Genomic DNA, 23,972 nt, shown 5'->3' on the forward strand with positions numbered 1-23,972 from the left:
ATTATTGAAAGGGGTAAGCAACAATGATGACAAAGAGGATCTACAGAGAGATGTTGAGAACATTTTCAAATGGGCCGAGACCTGGAACATGCAACTTAATGCCAAAAAGTGTAAACTTCTGTGTATCGGTAACTCCAAGGACAACATTAACAAATATAACATCGAACATGAAGGTCAAAAGAGTGAAATCACCAAAACTTAATCTGAAAAAGATCTTGGCGTAACTTTTGATAGCAAAATGAAATTAAGTGAGCATGCCTTCAACTGTGTTTCAAAAGCTAACAGATCTTCAAAACCTTTACCTACATCGATACAACAATGTTCCTTAACTTGTACAAGTTCCTGATTCGGCCTTATATGGAATATGCATCCTGCATTTGGAACCCTATGTTACTTAAGGATAAAATTGTCATCGAGAATGTCCAGAGGAGAGCGACTAAAAGATTAAATGGATTTACTTACTTATCCTACGAACAGCGACTAAGATCCTTAGGATTACCAACCTTGAGTATCGGAGAAAACGTTCCGATCTCATACAAATTTTCAAGATTATCAACAACATTGATAAAATCGACAAAGATAAATTGTTTACAATGTCTCCCATCACCTTCACACGAGGTCACTCTAAAAAGATCTTGAAGCCAGTATCCAGACTAGAAGTAACCAAATATCGGTTTAACAGCAGAATTGTAGATATTTGGAACAATTTGCCAGAAAACGTAATGTCTGCAAAGTCTGTGAACTCCTCTAAATCGCGCCTTAACCAGCACTGGCACAATGAACCCTCCAAATTCTCTCCTACTTGTTATAGTGCTACCTGATCGATTAATTGATCACATACAAGGGTACGCCTCTAGAAGTCAGAATTAAGGACTTAAATTGGTGGTTTAATTACATGATTACATGATTTCATGATTACGTGATTGACTAAATATTTATTAAGGCAAGCAGCATCACGTCTTTGGTATATGATATATACCAGGTTCATTTTTATAATTTCAATTAAATTCTCCTCTGAAAATTTGAAATTTTAAAATTGAATTTATTTCTTTCTTGTGTCTTTTCTACCAATTTTATTTCGCCATTAAACAAATATTCTGTATTTGCATATTGCAGTTATCTGCCCTTGTAGGTAGGTATAGATTGTAAAGTCATGTGTTTGCGATCGTAACGTCATACTTCTCGGAGAAAACTACGTGATTTGCGTCTACAAAATATGGACGTCACAATAGATACTTACCCACAAGGGAGCTAACTCTAATAGGCAAAGACGGAATAATCTTACTTGTAACGTATTAGGTTCTTAAATAATAATGTTTTTTTTTAAATTGCAAAGTCAAGTTCAGCTTACAAATCTACCCTATCTTTGACGGATTTGACCTTATTTAGTTTCAATGGTATGGTCGAAAGTTCTCAAGTTATAACTGCATTATATAGAGCTTATATTACCCCTTTTACCTGGGTACCCAGTTCTTCGGAAATATTAATTACTTAAAGTGTTTTTCAAAAATTTGATATCAACTGCGATCAAAATAAAATCTCTCTCATTTAAAAAAAATGTAATGAAGCTGGATGTATATACATGTATATTACTTTCGTTGCCTTATTTATAAGCTGATTAACTAATATTTACAGATTATGTGCAATGTATAAAATTTCAATTATTTTTGTTATCCCCTGTGTTGTTTCCCCTAAAAACCCTAAGGTATTCTGTAATTGCATATTACAGAGTTATCTGCACCTGCAGGTAGGTATTGATTTTGTCGTCATGTCATGTGTTTGTGACCGTTGCGTCATACTTTTCAGAAATAACTACATGGATATTACTCCCAAAATAATGACGTCACAAAGAATACCAACCCGCAAGAGAGTCAACTCTGTAATATACAAAGACAGAAATGACGGAGCGATAACCTAACACAGTGTACATTAAGTATAAACGAGTTATACCCCTTGTTTCGGAAACTGGAAATAGAAAACACTTTAACACCATTCACCGAACAATTATTATTTTGTGATGCTTTAACTGCCAAATATCTCATTAAAAGTGGAAGTAAACCATTACATTCATATCTCTACTGTATTATTTACCCTATTTTGACTTCAATTTGTGTTTTAGAATGTCTTTTTGAAATGTTAACTGCCTGAAAAGATAAATAATGAATGGATATGATAGTATTGTTTGAAACCTAAAATTCACCCATAAATGATTATCTTTTTACAATATCTATAAATCTATTTGAAATACAAGACACTGCCGATTGTTTTGTCGCGGTCAGAATTATTTTCCATTACAATTGAAAAAAAAATTGGTAGGATAATTTCTGGTACTTCTAACTACCGTGGATATAAGAATTAAACAAATAAAAATAAATTATATTTAAAAAAAAAACACATTTAAACGACATTTCTGTACCCCATTTTTTTTTTTAAAACGACATTTCAGTACCCCATCTTTCTTGTTAAAGTTAAAAATGCATTTTTTCTTCAATATTTTTTTTATTTAATTATGTTTATCAATAACATTTTTATATTATCTAATTCATAACTTAAAATTTTTAGTAGTAATCAATAAGTGCCATTTGAAACACTGACCTGGTCTCTATTATTATTCCATAGATTGTATAGCAAACATAGCTGTGGTCATAGTGCTCCATTTCATATGACAGATCTGGACATGACATCAATGCATCATTGATACAGCTTATTTAATTTTAAATGTCAAATTCTTCTGGTGATATAGTGGATATAGTTGAGGAGAGAGAAAACACCGGAAATCACCGAACTGTGTGAACTATTAGGAATTTGGTTCAACAGATATTTTATTCGATGAAGACATGTATAATACAAACAATATAAACATGAATATGATTTCAGTTTTATTTTTCAAATATTTTATTGACAAAAGATGTCAATAGGATTACACATCAGGCATAGCCTATCTTAGTCTTCTATATATATATATATTAATACATACATATGGTGACGAGGAAACAAGTGCTAGATTAGTGTACATTAAAATTGTCCATCTCATCAAGTAATAAAACTAACTGAAAATACAGTTGTGTAATTCTTTTACTATAAATAAAAAGGCTTTATCAGAGGAAACCCCCGCTATTCTGTTTTCTTTACTTCCTTTTAAGTGTAGATGTTTGTTATCCTTCAGTATACTGTACATGTTAACATTGGTTTTTGTTTAGTTGTTGTTTAAACTGATTGATATGTTGTCAAAAACTTATTAGAAATAATAGTTTGCTGTTGGAAAACAATTTTGCTGCGTCAAGCCAAATATGTAAATTTTGTGCTGAAAATCACCATTTTTGAGCTTAAAATAAGATTTTTTCATTTCCTGCGTAGAAATTACTACATATATTGGATTTTTTGGTCCTGATATGTATTTGGTGATCTATTGTGGTCATTTTGATACTTTATTTGTCTACTTCCGTTGAAAAATGTTAATGTTATGACTATTTTTCAATTTTTAGTGAAATTCGAGATGGCGGTCATCTTGATGACGTCATAACCAGAAGTTCATCCCAACTTATGCAATGTTAACATTTTGATTTGTGATCAGTGGGTCATAAGGGTTCAGAAAAATATTGGTTCGGAGGTTTGGGGGGGGGTGTATGTGGGACCCTCCTAGTCCATGGCCTATATGAACGAAAATAAAATGAAAAGAAAGGAAGAAGAAAAGGTAGAAAGAAAGAAGGAAGTAAGTTATATTAATAAAGATTTATTGAGTTGTGGATGAATTCCATTGGATAGTCCTACGTTATGAATGAAAGATACATCTCATCAAAAGATATGTATCCTATTATTCGGGATATTTTTTATGACGTCAGGCCACAGTGTGTTGGTCCTCATGTTGCTCTCTTGACTGTATCTATAATCCATGATACAAACTAATAACAAGATATTACATGTGTGTCTAGTAACAGCGAACGAGTCGTTAGAAACACTAGTACTAAACTCAATAAAAGACACTTATTTGGGATAATTTTCAATAGCAAAAAAAAGTTCCAGATGGCATTTCCGTCAACTAGACGATAATTATTTGAAAATTGAAGCCAAGAAACTCAACATCCGTCCGAGACATAATGCACACCTTGCAAATAGAGTTAGTGTTGTCAGTGAAACGAGGATAAAAAGAGCGAACAATTTCGCCTAACATGGCTTTAAAGATCCAGCATAAATGCAAAAAAAAAGGTTTTGGAAAAGATGTCACAAATTGTGCTGTATAGCTGTATAAATCACACGTTCATTTCATTTGAATTTCACGATTTTATGAAGAGAACAGAGACAATTTTCTTCATTGTATTGATACTTTTCCCCATTCGATTACATGTTTTATCACAAGATCTACACACTCGCCGGCATTTCAAAGCCAAATAACATCGAAATAAAGAATTTAACACAACTTAGCTTTTTCTATGTGATACATACTGGGCCATTTAAAGGAGTCTTCATATTCAAACATCGCTTACAAATCGTTTTTAAAATACAAGATATATTACACGAAGTATAAAGATGAATTTAATCGTAAACGATCTCAAATGAGTCTGAATGTAATCGATAATTTCGTCGTCGAAACTTCAAAAAGTTTGTTGCTCTTTGCCCTGCTACCTCTGTCGCTAAGTTATGAAGAACTGTTGGAAGTTTCTGGAAGCCACACAGTAATGCCAGTCCCTCGTTGTATTGCCATTGGCGATCATCAATTCCAAGACAATGAACTTGTCTGTCTGTTAAATTACATTCTTCCTTGTATTTGTGGAATTCTTCATCTGCATCTTTAATCATTTCTTCTACAGAAGGCAAAATCGAAGGATCATCCAAAATGGCGACTGCTGCACGTGCCTGTTCGTGTATTTGAAGAAAATATGTAACTCTTTCAGGAATACCAATAAACATAAGATTTGTATAGTTTATATTAACCATGTGTTTGTATAAGGGTGTCACGTGCTGGTTTTGGACTTGTATGATATCACTTGACAGGAAAGGGAAATCGTAAAGATATCCTGTACAGAACACAATACAATCAACTTCCGCTTCCGTTTCGTCAACAAATATTACGTTTTCATTCTTTGAAATGTGCTTGACGACAGGACGCTCAATGGCATTCTTGGGTATTATTGTCTTTAGCCTCGCGCCTGCTTTATGGCTTAGGATAATCTGAAATATACAGGTTATTGATGCCAAACAAGTTTCAACGACTTATTATCACCCAACATTTCTAAATTACTTATCATTGAAGAGGAATTAAGATACAAAGCACTAACACATACAATGTATATACATTTTACTCAGAAATTGAAATATTAATATTACCAGATATGTTTCATTTATCTTTAACAGATATAGTTTGATTCAGAATTATTTTTTTACCTGCTTAGCATGGTTCTGGATGTCCATGGCAATATCTAGTCCAGAGGCGGACGCTCCAATGACCAGTACGGTCCTCCCTGAGAACGGTTCAGGCCTTCTGTAGTCCTTACTGTGTATCACCGTCCCATGGAAGTGTTCCATCCCAGGTATATCAGGGGTGTAGGTCTTGTAACAATGGCTGATGATTATGCGCAGTTCATGTGAGTAAATGGCAAAAAAATACTATTTTCAAGATACTTATACGTACTGTACTGTTGGCTTAAACAGCCAATCAAACGAGTTTAAATACAGTGATAAAATTAGATACTGCAGAAACAAACACATTGAAATTACGGATATACCTTTTGATCTAGAGATTATTTTTCTTGAATATTTCGGAATTTGAAGGTATATCTTTATAAGTTTTGTTTTAGAAGAGGTCCATGGGCTGTAATTTGATACAAATTAGTTATGTCATTTACTAGCCAACTGATGTCTTTTGTGCACGAAATCGGAACATGGATCTAATAGGTCTACATACAAAGTTCCATTAAACTTCGTGCATATTTACTCACATTATCGTGTTCACAAGGTTCAATTATTATTATTGCAAGGACAATAACTCCGTAATTAAGTTAGAGTCGAATCAAGCTGATTTTCGAACTCATGGTAGTCTATATAGAAAGTTTTATTAAGCTTGGTGCATATTTACTTAAGTTATCGTGTTTATAAAGTCGAATATTTAATTTGTAGTGTTAAGGGCAATAACTCCGTAAATAAGCGTCGTATCATCTTTATTTTCAAACTCGTCCGAGATGTTTCCATACAAAGTTTAAATTGAACTGCGTGCCTACTTATTAAGTTATCGTCTTGACAATGTCCAATCATAATCATAATTGCAAAGGGCAATAACTACGTAAATTACCACCAAATCAAGCTGGTTTTCGTACTCGTCCAGTTTATGTCCAATGTTAGTCTATATACAAAGTTTTATTAAGCTCGGTTTATCTTTATTCAAGTTATCTTGTTCACAAGGTCCAATTATTATTTTTGCAAAGGGTAATAACTCCACCAGTTACAATTGAATCAGGCGGATTTTCAAACTCTTCCGAGATATTTCCAAGTAAGTCTACATACAAAGTTTCATTAAGTTCAATTCATATTTACTCGAGTTATCATGTTCATAAGGTACCATAATTATCTATGCAAAGGGCAATAACTCCGTCAGTTACAATTGAATCAGGCGGAATTTCGAACTCGTTCGAGATCCTTCCAATTTTAATCTCAACAAAAAGTTTCATGGATCTGGGTGCATATTTACTCAAGTTATTATGTTCACGATGCCCAATTATAATTTGTGTAAAGGGCAATAACTCCGTATGTTACTATCCCATCATGATTTTCTGAGATCTTTTTCAGTGTTAGTCTACATACAAATTGTCATTAAGCTCGGTTATAATTTACTTAAGTTATCGTGTTCACAAAATCCAATAATAATTGTAAGTGCATGTAGTGCATTGTATGTTACAATCGCATCACGCTGATGATCCGCAAATTACCGTCGAATCAACTTGGTTTTCAAACTCGTCCGAGATATTTCCAATGTTAGTCTACATACAAAGTTTCATTAAACTCGGTTTATATCTATGAAAGTTAGCGTGTTCACTAGGTTCAATCATAATCGTAAGTGCAAAGGGAAATTACTCTGTAAATTACAGTCGAATCAAGCTGATTTTCGAACTCGTCCGAGATATTTCAAATGATTGTCTACATACAAAGTTTCATTAAGCTCGGTTGATATTTACTAAAGTTATCGTTTTCACTATGTCCAATCATAATCGTAAGTGTAAAGGGAAATTACTCTGTAAATTACAGCCGAATCAAGCTGATTTTCGACCTCGTCCGAGACATTTCCAATGTTAGTCTACATACAAAGTTTCATTAAGCTCGGTTGATATTTACTAAAGTTATCGCGTTCACAAGGAAATGTTAACGGACGTCGCACGACGCACGACAACACACATAAGACTATAGCAATAGGTCACCATAACCTATGGTCAGGTGAACTAGTAAAAGTACGGTAAATATATGACGTAATTTGGCAAAGCCGATGATGCCATTTTTTGGTACCATCATCCTAAGAATGAGGCGTCACGACAATTATGGCACTCATCTAAAGCTAACATATGTGTAGGTTTCAGGTTGGAAAAGATATATATATTATTAGATTTCAAAAATGAGTTATTCAAGGAACGTGTAGCCAATTTAGTTGCATGTTTTCTTCCTTTGAACATGTTGACGTCCAAGCAGAGAGAGTACTAAAATGGCCACCCTTACTTATGATACGCTATGGGAATGTGTCGCAAAGGGTACTTCCTCCTAGGTATTCATGCAATTTCAATTGCTATCGTTTACCTTGCATGATCATATCTAAGTATAATAATAAATTGTTAAAAGACATCCTTGTCATTCTAGGTAAAACTGAAAGCAGTTCAGGAGAAAAAAATCTGACCAATCTGGAATAAGTCACTTTTTACGTTCTGATTACATGGATTATAGCTCTATAAGCTAGTTGTACAATACATCCAATGGTAATGCAACTTATTAGATGTTACTCCATTTCTATCGAATGTTTTTATTTACATGAAATTGCAAATTTACCTACCCATTACAAACAATAACAGCATCAAACTCCTCCGTGGTGATATCGTCTGGGTTCTTTAGTGTACAATATTTTACATTCCACGTGACCTTGTTGTCGTCGTGATTCACAGGAAGTACTTCCTTAACGAGTGTGTTGAACTATAATCATAAACAATAAGATATTAAACAAGATAAACATAAGATAGTCTTAATCTCTCTTACTAGGTACATGATTAATAAAATCTGAATTTGACTTTAAGATCGGATGAGGCGTGCCGTTAGGTGGTAGCTCTGGCAGTGTGCTTCAGTGAGATAGCACTATAAAATGGACAAGAGTTCTACTATTGTAAAGAGACACAACACGAACGCATTGTATTAGACATCACTCTTGCTAGGTACGTGATTGATTAAATCTAGATTTGTCTTTGTGACTGAGTAAGGTATGCCGTCCGAAGGCTCTGTGTATATAGCACCATTGAACATAGACACAACACGAACATACCGCGTAGCCTCCCAGATTATATAGACACTCACATCGCATATAGGGGAGGTAATCTTTCAATGAACTTTGCTGTTAAAAGGACGTAAATAAACCAACCAACCAACTTTGCGTCCATGAGGTAATAAATGCATTTAAAAGTTTGTATATGTTGGGTTGAATTACATATTCTGGCGAGTATAGTAGCTCAAGATCTATACTATCAAATATTTTTCGAATATCCATCCTTTTATCATAATTTAATTTCACGTATTGGTTTCCGACATTGTAAAATTGTAGAAAATTAATTTAGAAAACTATGTTGTACCTGTATGTATTCCCCGAGACCGTAATATTCACTAAAATCTTCCACGTACTTAAGTATCGCCTTGTGATCTATATAAGACCTGCCGCTCTGATCGTGAGGGAAACCTCGTAATGTCAGCAGCTGTTTAGGGTTGTTAGACCTGAAAGAAAATATTTATATATATATATTTCGAATAATTACAGCTTATAACATATCACGTTCCCATTGTACTTTAATTTGATTATTGAAGTTATCAGAAATATTTTAGTAAGGCTACAAAATTTTCTTGAATAATGGACTAGAAAACCATGTCCTGACGAAATTCCGGCTCTTTAAAAGGTATTATTTAATAGATTGTCATTGTGTTTCAATTGCAACAGGTATTTAATTTCAGGATACCAATGGAACATTGCCGCCCCATAGCAACAGTTTTAATGTGTTTTTGTTTCTTTTCTGATTTTTTTTTCGCTTTTCGCGTTATGTGACACCTCTTCTTCGATCATTACAATTAGCTATTTTTCTTTCTATATGTAATTGTGCATATTTTTCCGGGTTCAAACATTTGTGTTCCTAGATCATGGCGATGGTTTCGGAGTGATGGATCCGACGTTATATCGCGACATGACATTCACAATATGGATTATTCATTTCAAATATGCATAAACTGGTACTTGTGTCTATGAAACCAAATTACTACAACTGAAGAAAAACACAAATGCATTTAGTCTAAACAATTTAGTACCTGCTTTATGAAACCCATGCAAACGTTTGATAACGTATGAGTTATTTCTGCCTATTGTCTCATAACCCACCGTAGGTTTTGGTAAAGGCAAGAATGTTCTGGCAAACCAAATGCATCAACAGTCTTTTCGCTGTACACCCACGTTCCACCAATTCGCGAGTTTCTCTCAAACGCCTTTGGTCTGATTTTCCCATTTTCTGCAAGAAGATTTTTGATTGCACACAGACCCGACACTCCCGCACCAATAATTGCCACCGACTTCTGAGTTGTTTTATTTCCCATAGGTCCATCACAACTGTGGATGATATAATGATTTGCTGATTTGTATACAATGTAAAACTGTTCAAAAGTTAAACAGACATTTTTTGTGTGAATATTTTCGCTACGCCAGCTTTCGATGGTTTTTTTTACTGCAAACAAGCTTACTTTCGCGTGCGTTTAACTTTCGCGTGTTACAAGGACGACAGGAAATCGCGAAAGCAAATCGCCATGAAATTGATTTAAACACATTTGTATAAGAATCATGAGAGTCTAGATTGCGAAATTAAATCGTTGGGAATAAGTTTTCGGCAGAAAACGTGATATTAAATCGTAAGAAATATGCCGTCGGCAGAAAAACTTGAAATCAGATCGCCAGGAATAAGGTGTCGACATAAAAACGCGAAATTAAATCGTCGCGAATACTAGTTGTTTTACAGTATCACGATATGCATCAACAATCTAAATCATCACGTGTTAAGATTTGAATTTGATGATCGCGCTTCGAATCTGTGAATATGTCCCTGGAAACCTAATGAAAGAGTAATAAGCGCCGCCAATAATTTCCACTTTCCGATGAAATAAACGTACTGTGAAATCATTTGTTTTTGCTGGGCTAAATTTTCGTGGATTACAAAATTGTACAAATTAAAGTCTTGGAGAAGACCTTACAAATTACTGTAGAAAATACAGTCGACACTGTCACCTGTAATGTGTGCTCACTCCAGCTGGACTAAGATCTACCACACAGCAGTCCGAAACGTACAACTTCTGTATTTGAATTAAAGTATATCTTAAAAGAAATAATCAATGTAATTTTACCTTTGAGATGTGTCACTGACGATCTTGGTGGTTGGTTTTAACCATTGCCTCTCAAAATCTTCGTCTTCTGCCATATTCCTTAATCAATAGAAAACGAGTTTATATCAATTACGTTACAAACAAATATATTAGTTTTCCTCGTATGCTACATAAATATTCGAATAATGACGAACAGAAATAGAAATGCACACATCGTCGTGTTTTCCTGAAATGTACAAGTTTTTGCATATTTTCTCAAAATGTACAACATACACAATGACTTACAAATCAAGAGTACTCTGTTAGCCACGATGCCTACATAATTTTATCAACTTAGTTATGTCAAAGATCACCTACGAAAGGATATATAGACATTATATCGCTTACAGAACTTTACCAATAAGTCACCACAAACATATATCAGAGACTCTACGATATACCAGTTTATGGCACCCACCAAAACAAAGGAGGAAAACGGGGAGATCTTATTATGACGAAGAAAAATCTCATCGCTATTGAAGAATTAATTGCAATTGATTTCGACGAACATGCATGGTGCAGCCTAAAAAAAAACAAAGATAAATTACTCATTGGAAAACATCTACAGACGCCCGAACAGTGATAACGACAATGACATCAATTCGACATCTTAAACAGATGCACCGAAACGAAAATTAGCCATACCTTTATAGCTGGGCCCAGTTTCATGAACATTCCTTAAATTTAAGGAATCTTAAGGAAACTAAAAATTTTCCATAGGAAAGCCTTACAAATTCATTAACTTCAATTTGTTTTCCTTTACTTTTGAAATGCTTTTCTATAAGTAAGGAAATCCTCAAAAATGTTCCATCGCTGATAAATTTTTTTGTCTATCAAAAACAGGAGCAGACGAATTAGTATTTTTCTTCAGTTACAAAAGTAACTTACTTTACACCAGTATCACCATTTAAAAGTTTGAGCTTCTAATTCTACGTCAAGATGAAAATATTAAAAACCTTTTAACCCTTTTTTTAAAACATTGTAGCTTAAGCCTCAGCATTTAATGGAGTAAAATATTCTGGAAACCTAAGTATTTATAGAAAACATTGTGAGAGGGAATTAGATAAAGATTTCGGTAAAAATCGTATGTATTGAACTTTAACGTAAATCGTGTCTAATTCCTAAACGCCGGACGCTGCGGTATCGCCAAGCTCACCTTTGGCCTTCCTTTGTATCAGTTGAGCTAAAATGAGTAAATGCTCTAAAAGTACTTACCCCAAAGAAAAAAATTAAATTAAAAGGAAATCGAGTCTGTGTATCAGCTCCAAGATCTACTTCAAAGTATTATTAGTGTATCATGTTGTTTGAGAAGGTTCCAAGTGAAATTCCGGTATTTAAATAAAAAACACCTTGATATAATTATTCATAAATAAACATATACAAGTGGAGGCGTAAACGGAACTCGTCGTGTTTCCGTTTAATCCAAACGGAACTCTGATTTGGATGTTAGATCCGGTAATAAATAAACATTTGAACATTCTTTAGTATTAATATGACTTAATAGGCATTACAGGGCGTAGTCAGATGTTTTAATATGAATCATGCACGGCTCAGGAAGAGCGAAGCTCTACTTGATTATTTTATTTTCTATTTCATGTAGAAGACATAATTTAGAAATAAAAGGATGCACTTTAAACTATAGAAGTATATGATGTAATAATTTTCTAGCATAAACTCAAAGAAATGAACTCAAAGATTCGGATTTCTCTTTGTCCATTCAAGGCCTGGAGGGGCGCGTATGCAAATCCTATGATTTCGTGCCATTTGTTGACGTTATGTGACGTCATGATTTCTTGTGCTCATTTCGCCTTGGTGGATATTTTGACTGCATTCTATACCTTTTAACTTTTCAAAGTGTTATTATTATTATTTAAAAAAATAATAAAAAATGTTATGCATTTGCATTAATTAAATATGTAATTAATGGGGAGAGCAGTACCGGAGCAACGCACAACCTCCCCATATGTATGAAAAAATGGTGGCCGCAAACTGAAGCTGTCAGTGTGTAGGATTGAATTTTGAAGATTGTGTTTTTCTTATATTTTCGTGTATCTGTAACCTTAGAATTGATTTGCGCCCTTATTAATAAATACGCATATACAACTGGAAGCGTAAACGGAACTCGTCCTGGTTCCAAGTTCCGTTTAATCTTAATGGAACTCCGGCTTGGGTGTTTAAGGGAATCTACGCTATGATGATATTACATTGTTTATTTGTTCCTCAAAGTTCGATTCTTGTATTGCATATTTTTATCATATAACTGGCTCGTCCAGTCAGGTCATAGGGCTTACATGTGACTCTAATATAAGACAGTCACTTATAAGACAGTAAAAGGAAGCATATGGGAGAGTTACACAATTCGGGTGAGTATATGTCTCCGGGCATAATCCCATAATTAGGTTAACACACAACACACAACCTGCGCCGGAAAATTCCATTATTTTTTAACCCAAATTACGAAAAAAAAATCCCACACAATGAATATGAAGAGAATTTAATCCTCTATTGACGCGGAATTAAACACATCCACATAATTTCTGTATATATCCCAGATAGAGTTTTTACTTCTTATTATGAATTCACCATTTAACACTTATCCACAGCATTAACTCCAATTTCCGCTTTCTAAAACCTTGTTATTTTTGTACACAACTTTTGATTTAAAATTACCAAATCACCATACATTGTAGTTTTACAATTATTTTGGCGTTATTTCAACAATATTTCAAAATTTCACCTAAATCCCATTGGCTTATTGAATGAAATTGCACATCATATAAATAAATCCAAAATTGTCCCTAGAGAAGTCGAAATGTTAAATCCTCTGAATTCAACGAAAGTTCCGGGGGATCGACTGTTTCGAACTGGCCTGAAAATCACTGTTATATATGATCATTTTAGCAAGACACTTTCGAACAAACGCCTAAATTGCAAGTCTAGTTTCATATGTCATTTCTTTACCACATCAGACATTGGACAGAAATGTCCTTTTAGCAATAAAAGTCACTAAAGCCACCTTAATATATCGCTTAAATCGAGAAAGTAATATTCCTCCATCACCGTTGGCAGACATGGTGAAAATGAATTTACAGGTAGTTGTCCAACCAAGTTTATGAATGCTATTTATCACATATAATACAGGCAAAGGTAACTTTATGATACCATTGTCTATATTGGATTTGTCATGGTTGAATGCACATTCGTAGAGACACCAGAGCTCATAGACAAAGGCAAAAAACTGGCTCATATCAGATATGAAAGTGTACTTTATTAACACAAAGACTAGCTATGTTTTAAGTTAGAGATAGGCCTCAAACTTTATAATATGTGGGAGAGAGAACAGATCTCGGCTCTGACGGACCTCGACACAGTTCTCTCTCCCACATATTGTACAGTTTTCGGCTTATCTCCATATTTGCTATGCCTATCGCTTCACTACTTTTATGCCGAGCGCCGAGAAGGAGCAATGATTACCGCCCTTTTAGATGATTTACAGCAAACACATATCAAAAATGGACCATTGTTGAGGTCCATATGATGTTATATCGCCCGCTTGGAATAAATACTTATCTTAAATAAGTATTTATAGATCTCAGCTAAGGAATAGTGTAATGTGTGTGAAATTTAACAAATCAAACAAGAAAAGAATGTTTTTTTCCAATTCGTTATGTATCACACATTAATTTAACCTAGTCCGCGCTTGGATAGGATATAGCGTTACACATATCAATACTGCGTAGAAAAAATATATGTATATTGTGTCTATTATAAATCGATCATCATCAGCTTTTAGATAATGATAGTGGCATTGAACTTCAATGACGCTTCCATTGTTCAAATGCAATGTAATTGTGAATCGTTTATTATATAATTGATGCATAATGCCTAGAATATTACTTGTAATTAATTAAGTAGTGCATTATTTATTCATGGGTGATATTATACAGTTAAAGTATGGGGTTGAGGAATATAGCAAGTTTCTGGTTTCCCGAGACTTGTCTATTTCCCGAGTCGGAGCCGAGGGAAATAGGCAAGTTCGAGGGAAACCGGAAACTTGATATATCACTCAATCACATACTTTAACTTGTTTAATACATACAAAAGCTATGATTAGACTAAAATATATTTCTCTCAATATATAATCCTGTCGCGTACGGCAATGGTCACTAGAGATTGAGAGAATTTTACATTGTAATCAATCTACGTAATCTTATCTTCAAACATACAAATTATTCCGAGATGATAAATGTGATTCCATGTCCGTTTTGTTTTGCTTGTATTCAAACTGCAGGTTACAATATGATTCCGCTATGATTTCTCAATATTTCAACATTTAACATACCACTAACGTTGGGCATAATGCTAAATTTATATACAAGTATTGTTGAAATTCCGAAACGTTAACCACTTACAGGTAAAAATAAATATATACATAACAACTGTACGTACATGTACATATATAAGGAAAAATATATGTATATTGTGTCTATTATAAATCGATGATCATCAGCTTTTAGATAATAATGGTGCCATTGAACTTAAATAATGCCTCCATTGTTCACATGCCATATGATTGTGAATCATTTATTATATATTTGATACATAATGCCTAGAATATTACTTGTTATTGATTAATAGTGCATTATTTATGATGCTTCCATTGTTAAAATGCCATATGATTGTGAATCATTTATTATATATTTGATATATAATGCCTATAATATTACTTGTTATTGATTAAGTAGTGCATTAGTTATCAGTAATTTCAATTTCAATGGGTACATTGTGAATTTCGAAGAATGATGGATCCATTATTTGACGAGTGTTGCAATATTTCAAAATGTATTGGATTTTATTGTTACAGTATAGAGGGAGAACTATTCTATTATGTTAATTATTATCAATCTATTTCAAGTATTGTTAAAGTCATATGTGCAATGACTCGTCGAAAATTTTGAGATGGTATTTTTTCTTGCCATCTATTGAACCCATCATGTTGGATGAAATAAGGCGTAGAAATTCTTCAAATTGACAAACTAGCATATATGATGCCTTATAACATTTGCTACATTACAGAATTTATACACTTGTAAAATTCCTGTTTTTATGTTTGTTCTAATGGAAATATACCTACGAATTTTACGACTATACAATTAGTAATAAAACTATAAAAAGTGACATGGAATTGTTGACCATAACTTTGCTACAGTACTTCCAAAATCAAGAGAACCCTCACTTACGATGTTAGTAATATAATTGATTCGCGAAATATAGGAGTAGCTCTACACTCAAAAATTTAACCCCCGCGACAAGTACGCGTAACAGTGATACTTACAATAAGCGGTATACGTATACGGATATGTATGAGAAAGGGGAGCGACCATTATTTATAAAAAAAAACATGCCATATTTTCTATTTTGCTCCATCTATTTTATTCATATGTAATATACCACATCTTTTGACCTCATAACATCTAGCGGTCGTTGTACAATGTAACACATTATAACATTAACCTTGTAACCCTAACCATTATTTAGGTATCACATAGTTCACACTGTAAAATATGTACACTGTACACGACTGCCACTACGTATACTTCTTATTGTAAGCACTATTAGAAGACACTGCGAAATACTGGTATGGACCCTCTCGTGTCCGTATATAGTCTATATTGTAATACACCCCGGGGACAACTCTTATGGATACCTGCTGTCGAATTATGAATATTTAATTACCACTTACTTATGGCAAGCATGTTTGTAAGAAATAACTGGTATTGTATTTATAGTTTATAATCAGACGTATATAGGGAAGACCTTGTCTGGGCTGCTGTCATGTTATGCAAGATAAACTGCAGAAGGAACATTTGGTATCGATTTCGTACTTATTCATAAACTTGTCTGATTGCGTTGAACTTTAAGTTTGTGTGCACGTTTTTAATCTAGACTTTGTCCTTGTTTATGGATTGAATAGTTTGGCTTTGTCATTTTAAATTTTTCGTTTTCATATTTTTCATTTGTGAATGTAGAGTATTCATTTCAAACATACAAGCATCATATTTCAATAAATCTAAAATCTAATTTTAGGTAAGTAACCTAAAAAGTAACATGTTTTGAAATGATATCAATCTAATTAAAATTAATAACTCCCTGTTCGGGGTCACCTCAGCATTACACCAGGCCCACATTAAAGCATCTCGGGATATATAACAGGTAGTAGCCTTTTTAAGTATTCATTCATGCCGACGATTGCATAGGCGATAATGAGCTGACCCTGAACGGCGAGTCGTTGATCCTTTATGTGGAGCTAAATTACAAATTTTGAACAAATGCGAAACTGAAAATACATTGTAAGTATCGATAGTATATCGGATAATCGTCTACTTCATTGTTAGACTATTATAATCATACCATTGAGAATATAGAGGTGGTGGTGATGTCGGCAAAGTATGGAAGTTCAAATTACTCTTTTACGTATTTAATTGGAAGGACGATCGCCCACGAAACGGAAACTATGATAACAATGACGATGTTTGTTACGTAGCTAGGAAAATATAAGGCGATCATCTTTAGTAAAGCGTTTGCCGCTGTGACTGTCAGTACAATGTGAACAGGTGGGGTTGGCTGTTCCAAGATAAAAAAAAAAACAAAACAAAACAAGGATTGAGAAAAAAATCGAGAAAAAAAAATGGCGAGACTTTTTTCATCTTTTCTTTTTATTCGATGTATACATTTCGTCAGTGGAACAAAATGATATGAACGCTTTTTTATCATTATTATTAAATGCGTTTTGATAAAACATGAAAAAAATTCTTACAATTTCTACATGGATTCATTGTAAAGTATTGCCATTGGTGACTAAGCAACTAAGAGAGAGAGAGAGAGAGAGAGAGAGAGAGAGAGAGAGAGAGAGAGAGAGAGAGAGAGAGAGAGAGAGAGAGAGAGAGAGAGAGAGAGAGAGAGAGCGTCATCTTCAATCAAGATAATGACTCAGAGGATTCAATGTAATGTCGATTTTTCTGTTTTTGTTATATTTGTCATTTAGTCTCAGTTACTATGGCAGCAACACATCAAAATATGTGATATTTAAAGACCTTTTAATGATGCATAAACGTGGATACGGGTTAAAAGTAGAAACATTAATGAAATTAGAGAATGTGTATAAAACATCAAACAGATGTTAGACTTTGTCATTTTGTATCTAATTTGAGGAATTACTTTATAGTCATATAATGGCGACATTTGAAACAAAATTGGTTTCTCTCACGACTCGGATATCATGTTCCAAAATTGTATCCAAAATCGATTATTTTATGATATAAACCTTATTAGTATATCGTTGCTAAGATTATTATCGCTCATATGTGCCGGTGTGAAATTGCTTTATCATACTGTATGGATTATCTTATCTGCGATAGATTGTATTTTTAACTTAGCGATGAAGTGAATCGTGAAGTATTTTGAACATTGATGACGGTATCCTAGCCTGTGGATATGAATGATAGGGATATTTTACCCGGGGGTCATAAAATATTTTTAACCCGAGGCTTGCCGAGGGTTTTACATATGCGATCTCGCGGGTAGAATATCCTTATCCTTAATATTCAACTATATAGTATTTATCTCTCATATCTCAACGTTTTTATTATAATTTTACAACTATGATATCCCGCCATTTTGAAAACACTTGTCTATGCTTTTTTATGAAAAAACATACTTTGATAAATAAATCCAAATCATAATTGTCCAAAAGAATGCAATATAAAACACCTTCCCAAATTAGTAGCTTTCTCCTTCTATGGAATATCACATTACGAAATGATATCAGAAGAGCCTTAACAACGTAATGTTCAGGTTACCCTGATAAAAAGATTCTATGAAGAGAGTAAGGTAATCATGACAGGGTTTAATGATGGAAACATACTGGTGTTAAAGATAGATAATAAAAAATCTTAGGTAGAGAATGACATATCGCTCTAACTCAATGTCATATTGTCTCACATATCCCTTTGTAGATAGCATTGCATAACGTCTATGTATACACACAAGCTCAAATTGTCAGTTAAAATGACAGTATATTCAAAGTTCTGCATTTTGTGTCAATTTAAAGTGCCTGATTGTTGACAGAGATTATCTAATTATCTTTAACATACAACAGAAACTGCTTTCTTCTCCTCCACATTCTTAAATAAAATATTCATAGGCAACCACATTACTCGCAATTAAAAAAATGGAATGCAAAATTATTGATTATTGATTACCTGTAAAGTTGATTACTCTGGACAATGAGCGAACCTTTCTCGCCATGAATAAATAGCAAAGAGGAAATTACAAAATAAAATTGCTGCTAGTGTACGGTCAAATTCTTATCGTTACATCCATCCCTGGAATATGTCATAGCATATTGCAGCGATATTGTCCAATTAACAAAAAAAGTCTTTCGGTCTTGTTTAAGACAAGCATTGCCTTGTTAGGACTCACAAAAACATCTTGTTAGGACTCACAAAAACATTTAGTTGTACCACATTTGCGATCCTTGATACTCCAGGGGTTCTAATCACTTACGATCTCTACACACCTGGACCATCTCGTAGTAAAATTGGAGGCAACAGAATAGAAGGTAATTTCGTCGTTTGATGTACATCAAAAGAGACATATTATGGTACAATGTGGTTGGCTGTGTGGCTTTGATGTTGGGTGTCGCTCGCTCTCTCTCTCTCTGCAGTCTCCAAAGGAAATTTTGTAGGCCTATGATTGGTTCAGATGTTTTCCTCTGAGCTGCCTCCAATTTTACTATGAGAGTATCGAGGATGATTTGCCGTATGATATAGGTAAAGGACATACGAATGTCATTGAAATACTCATTGATATAAAGCATTATCTACATGTTCTTTTGTTGGCCTATGAATAATATTACCTTTGCGCAACAACATAAAAATTAAAATTTAGATTCGTGGTTGGCAAAACAAGAGGAAAACGTAAGATAAGATATGGATTCTTTCATTTCTCATTATTACAATGGTGATCAGGTTTGGTCTTGTGACTAGCGTTCGTCCCTGTTAAGGGTTCTGTCTCCTGGCTGAGATACATAAATATTCTATTTAAGTTTTTTGTTTTTTTTTTCTGACAAAGGGGAGCTGGGTATAATGTGACCGGCTGGGGTGTGTCTGTCTGGTGTCTTTGGCAGTATCCTTCAGAAAGAGATCAATATACATTTCTATTTTCACAATACATGTATTTAACTTACATGGTAGTTTTGTGATTGACGATGAGTTTATTTTCCCTCTGGTAAACTAAGATAGTTACTAATGGGTTTAGATTTTGCCTAAAACGTAATATACGAGGCATTTACATAGATAACGTTTTTACACCCAAAATGTATCATGTATCTATACCAATAAAATAAGCGGGAGTGTTGATTACACGAGTGCCATGTATCAATATGTAACAATATTTACTCTTTAACATGGTTAAATGATCCCCTTATTAACTAGTTTTACAAGTTTGTTAGAATTATATTTCTATAACAATAATTAGTTTACGTCATATTATTCAATCCTTTTTGCTGTTATTACTTCATATTTACATTTACTTCTCACTTCTACTATATTAACTAACCAAGGTAAAGTATATGACGGTATACCTGACACACCAAACGTGACCATTATGACGTCACTAATGTTAACGTGGTGAGGTCAACTGATCACCATCAAAATGGCTGTTTCATCTTGTGGATTAAATCGTCGTTGATAAACGGTTTTCCTGGTCAAGCTTAAACAATGTTAATGCAGAGACCCTAAAATGAGTTGATAATGTAAACATAAGCATTAAACTATCTTCCTGTGGCATCTATGGTCTATATAGATGCCAGAGATTTGCATAAAATCATCTCATAATGCGCTACCGCATTATGAAGATTGTCCGCAAAGCTCTGGCATTTATACAGACCATAGATGTCATAGGAAGATAGTTTAAATAATGCTTAAAATTTTCATTCTTTTGTATAACAAAACAATCATAGAGGAAGCGTTTCGTACATTAAGCGATGCTGGGTATGGGGAATACAAATTCTATATAGAGTCAATGTATTGCCATACGTTCGAGGAGAGCATCTAATGGCACATGAACTGTTTCCAATACTCATAAAAGAAGTAGATAATATGGAGCATTTAGATCCAACTGAAAGGGTACCATTTTGTTTAGTTCGCCCTTGGATGCATCGATCTGAAACACAACAATGTTGATATATGATAAAACTGTTCAGTTCGAGTGTTTTCCTCATTCTCTGTGTAAATAGTTACGCTGTAGTCTCACTCACACTGTCGTCACCGCTTCAAGATTAAAACATTAACGTCGATACCTTAATATTTTATGGCTGCATTATACCACAATGAATAATTTAAGTCAGGTAAGAGCATTGCTTTACTGTTATACTTTCATGTTTGAGGATATATGTTTTTTTAATATTAATTTATTCAAACTGTTACTCCGCTTTAACGATTTTGTATTAATATTGATACGTAATGTTTTACTAAAGTAATTTACGATACTGCGGATAATATAAACCTATTATGATCTGCTATACTACGACATAATGTAATGTACAAAGACGATTGAAACAGAGGAGCTATAGAGGACAAATTATTGATTGACATAGACCTAGTTTAAATAGATTGCTGATCAAGCTACTTTTTGTGAATAGTAATTATCTATAGAACAGCCAGCAAGCACCAGTATTTAAAATATTGAAATGTCTGGACATGATTTATTCATGCAATTGAACTATGTTTGTCCCCAGATCATTGTACATTTGTATGAATATCCCCAGCTAACCGTGGGTAGGTGAAAGTCAGTAGCGTTGATTGGCAACCCATGTAATTTTCCTTATGACTATATTTGCCTGATCTTATATACATTAACAATAGAACAGGCTTATATATCGATAAATCCCAATTGCAGAAATGAACAACAACTTGCTGATTTCTCAACCCCTCCACACCATTGTAGAAATGTTTTGTTAATATACCTGTTTGTTTAAAAATATCTCGGTTGGTTTCCGTTCATTATATATCCGATAACCATTGAACTGAACCTTTCATGGATAGATGATATATTTGAACAGATAATTGATTATTCCTGAAAAAATAATAATATAATGGTTCATACTCTTTGATATTTCACGAGTTATTGGAATCAGTGCTTTTATACAGGTGCCATTATTTACATAAATTTTGCATGATATTAACAAAACCAATGTACATTTTGTAAGTGTACAGTGTTAATATGCATGTCCCTTGAGTATTATTATCTTTAGGCAGATGTGATGTGGGATCTTTCTTTGAAAATAGTGAATGATATACATTAATTGTAGCACATCAACACACTATAATATAATACAATACACAATATAATATGTGAGATTACATATATAACTCTTCGATCAACTACTATCTCATTTTTCTATCGATAAATTAATTGAAATTTCTATTTTGTACTCGACAGTCATGCTCACGTCAAATTGAATTGATAACCATAGTTACAGCTGTGTGGATGTCGATTTCATGTCATATGATCATAGGTACAAAAGCACATCATTATCTATTATTTAACAGGTAACTGTTCAGGTAGATAAACTAGTCGATCAAAGACAAAAAAGACCATTTTATCTCATTGACGTGCCACGTGTTCGGCACTCTGTTTGAAAATATAACAATACGTATTGTATGGTTGTTTTGTTTTTATTTGCTTGAAACTAAAATTTCGTTTTATTCGCATTTATCATTTTCGCTAACTTTGTTACCCAAGATTAAAATTGGACGCTATGACAGGTACGATAACCAGAGTTTTTTTTTTAAAACTTAAAACACCAATTATTGTATTGCTATGCTCAAAAGTAAGATATACATTGAAATTTGTCTGTATTGAATCGCATTGTCACGATCAATATTTCGCCGTGTGTATAATACTATATGATTCGTAAAATTTGATAAGTACTTGATAAATATTACAAATCGCTACTAAGCCTGCATGGATTGTAACCAAATTTGGCCAGAGTTTGTATAAATATTGGCTCTGATTTTGTCGTTGAGCAGCTTTGGCAACCGATTACAAACGAGGACTGATCAGTGATTTGAACATTGTTAAAACTTAGTTTGAGTAAATAAATGAACAAGCTTTCAGTCAGTGTTGCAAGCAACACACGTCCCTCGCCGTCAATTACATTTTTCTAATGTATGGCCAGTTGTTATTATACACTTAGTTATGCTATCATTGTATGAAGTTTGAACAAATTCTGTTAATGTGTTCTAAACTTATCACCCGAAAACGAAAAGTTGTGAAACAAACTATTTTAAGCAACAGTGACCTTTTGATGCCGAATTCAATCCAAAGCTATGTTTTCTCCTATGTTACCATTGTGTTAAGTTTGTTCAAAATCCCTTGATGTTTACTCACGTCGTTTTATGGAAAATAATATTGTGAAACAAAATATTTTTAGTAACAGTGACTAATACTTAATTTTTGTTTAAACATATGTTTCTACACATGTATTATTTTATCGAAATATTAGAAATATAGTTTGATTGACATACATTTAATTTTGATTTATTCATTGCATTGTCAGTTGGGGCGATATCTCTATATATTACATTAAAGGAACATATTTGCAAGCGTCTAAGAGAACGAAGAGAATATCAGTTGTCTTGTTTGATATATAAACATGAAATTTATATTTAGATAAAGCACAAGTTGTGTACATTTATTAGAAGATTATTAACTAAAAGTGATAACATACATTAAAATAATCATATATATATTAGTGTTATATATAATTCATGTTGTCAAGAGACATTTTAATCATACGTGTAGATCTGTTTAATTATTGTTTACATATACACATACAATACAATATATCATATTACATGTACGTAGATATATGTACATGTGTATTATACAAAAGTATAACATTAATGTAATGCTATTGTCTATTCTCCACTTATCCTGTATGTATATTAATTGTATTTAGATATTATTCTTATATTTGTAAAATGCAAAAAAGTTGAAAAACTTACTGCTAACACAAAAATTTGAATAAAGTACAAACCCCTAAGTTTTATTTTGAAGTTTTATGAAACAGCCTATAGCCTTATCTGAAGTTATCTCCTATTGTTCTAATTTTGTTTTAGATATTTATATACAATTAAATTTCAAAACTGAAACATTGTTCAAGTTAACAATACAAAAAAGAGTTTGAAGATGTTAATTTAATACGTAGTATATCAACCTTGTAAAGGCCTAATTAACCGGTACAGTTGACTGTTTAGTAGCCTCAAATACGTTATTTG

General features: G+C 33.3%; 1 protein-coding gene across 1 annotated transcript; it reads right to left on the reverse strand.

Moving 5' to 3' along the window:
• Window positions 1-2,962: 2,962 nt before the first annotated feature.
• Window positions 2,963-11,537, reverse strand: LOC138334524 (uncharacterized). The gene is made up of 6 exons (XM_069283181.1): window positions 10,612-11,537; window positions 9,602-9,826; window positions 8,811-8,949; window positions 8,027-8,163; window positions 5,383-5,560; window positions 2,963-5,169 (listed from the first exon to the last, which is right to left on the reverse strand). Exons 1-6 carry the CDS (start codon window positions 10,683-10,685, stop codon window positions 4,534-4,536), a joined length of 1,389 nt encoding a protein of 462 aa, XP_069139282.1. The 5' UTR covers window positions 10,686-11,537; the 3' UTR covers window positions 2,963-4,533.
• Window positions 11,538-23,972: the final 12,435 nt, after the last annotated feature.

The sequence above is a fragment of the Argopecten irradians genome, chromosome 11 (genome assembly GCF_041381155.1).
Source record: "Argopecten irradians isolate NY chromosome 11, Ai_NY, whole genome shotgun sequence".
NCBI lineage: Eukaryota > Metazoa > Mollusca > Bivalvia > Pectinida > Pectinidae > Argopecten > Argopecten irradians.

Excerpts from the sequence above, each read along its gene's own strand:
- LOC138334524 (XM_069283181.1), bottom strand. The coding sequence starts at position 10,685 with ATGGCAGAAGACGAAGATTTTGAGAGGCAATGGTTAAAACCAACCACC. Across the intron at positions 9,827-10,611 it reads GTCAGTGACACATCTCAAAG|TTGTGATGGACCTATGGGAA; the intron begins GTAAAATTACAT and ends TATCATCCACAG. Across the intron at positions 5,170-5,382 it reads TCCAGAACCATGCTAAGCAG|ATTATCCTAAGCCATAAAGC; the intron begins GTAAAAAAATAA and ends TGTATATTTCAG.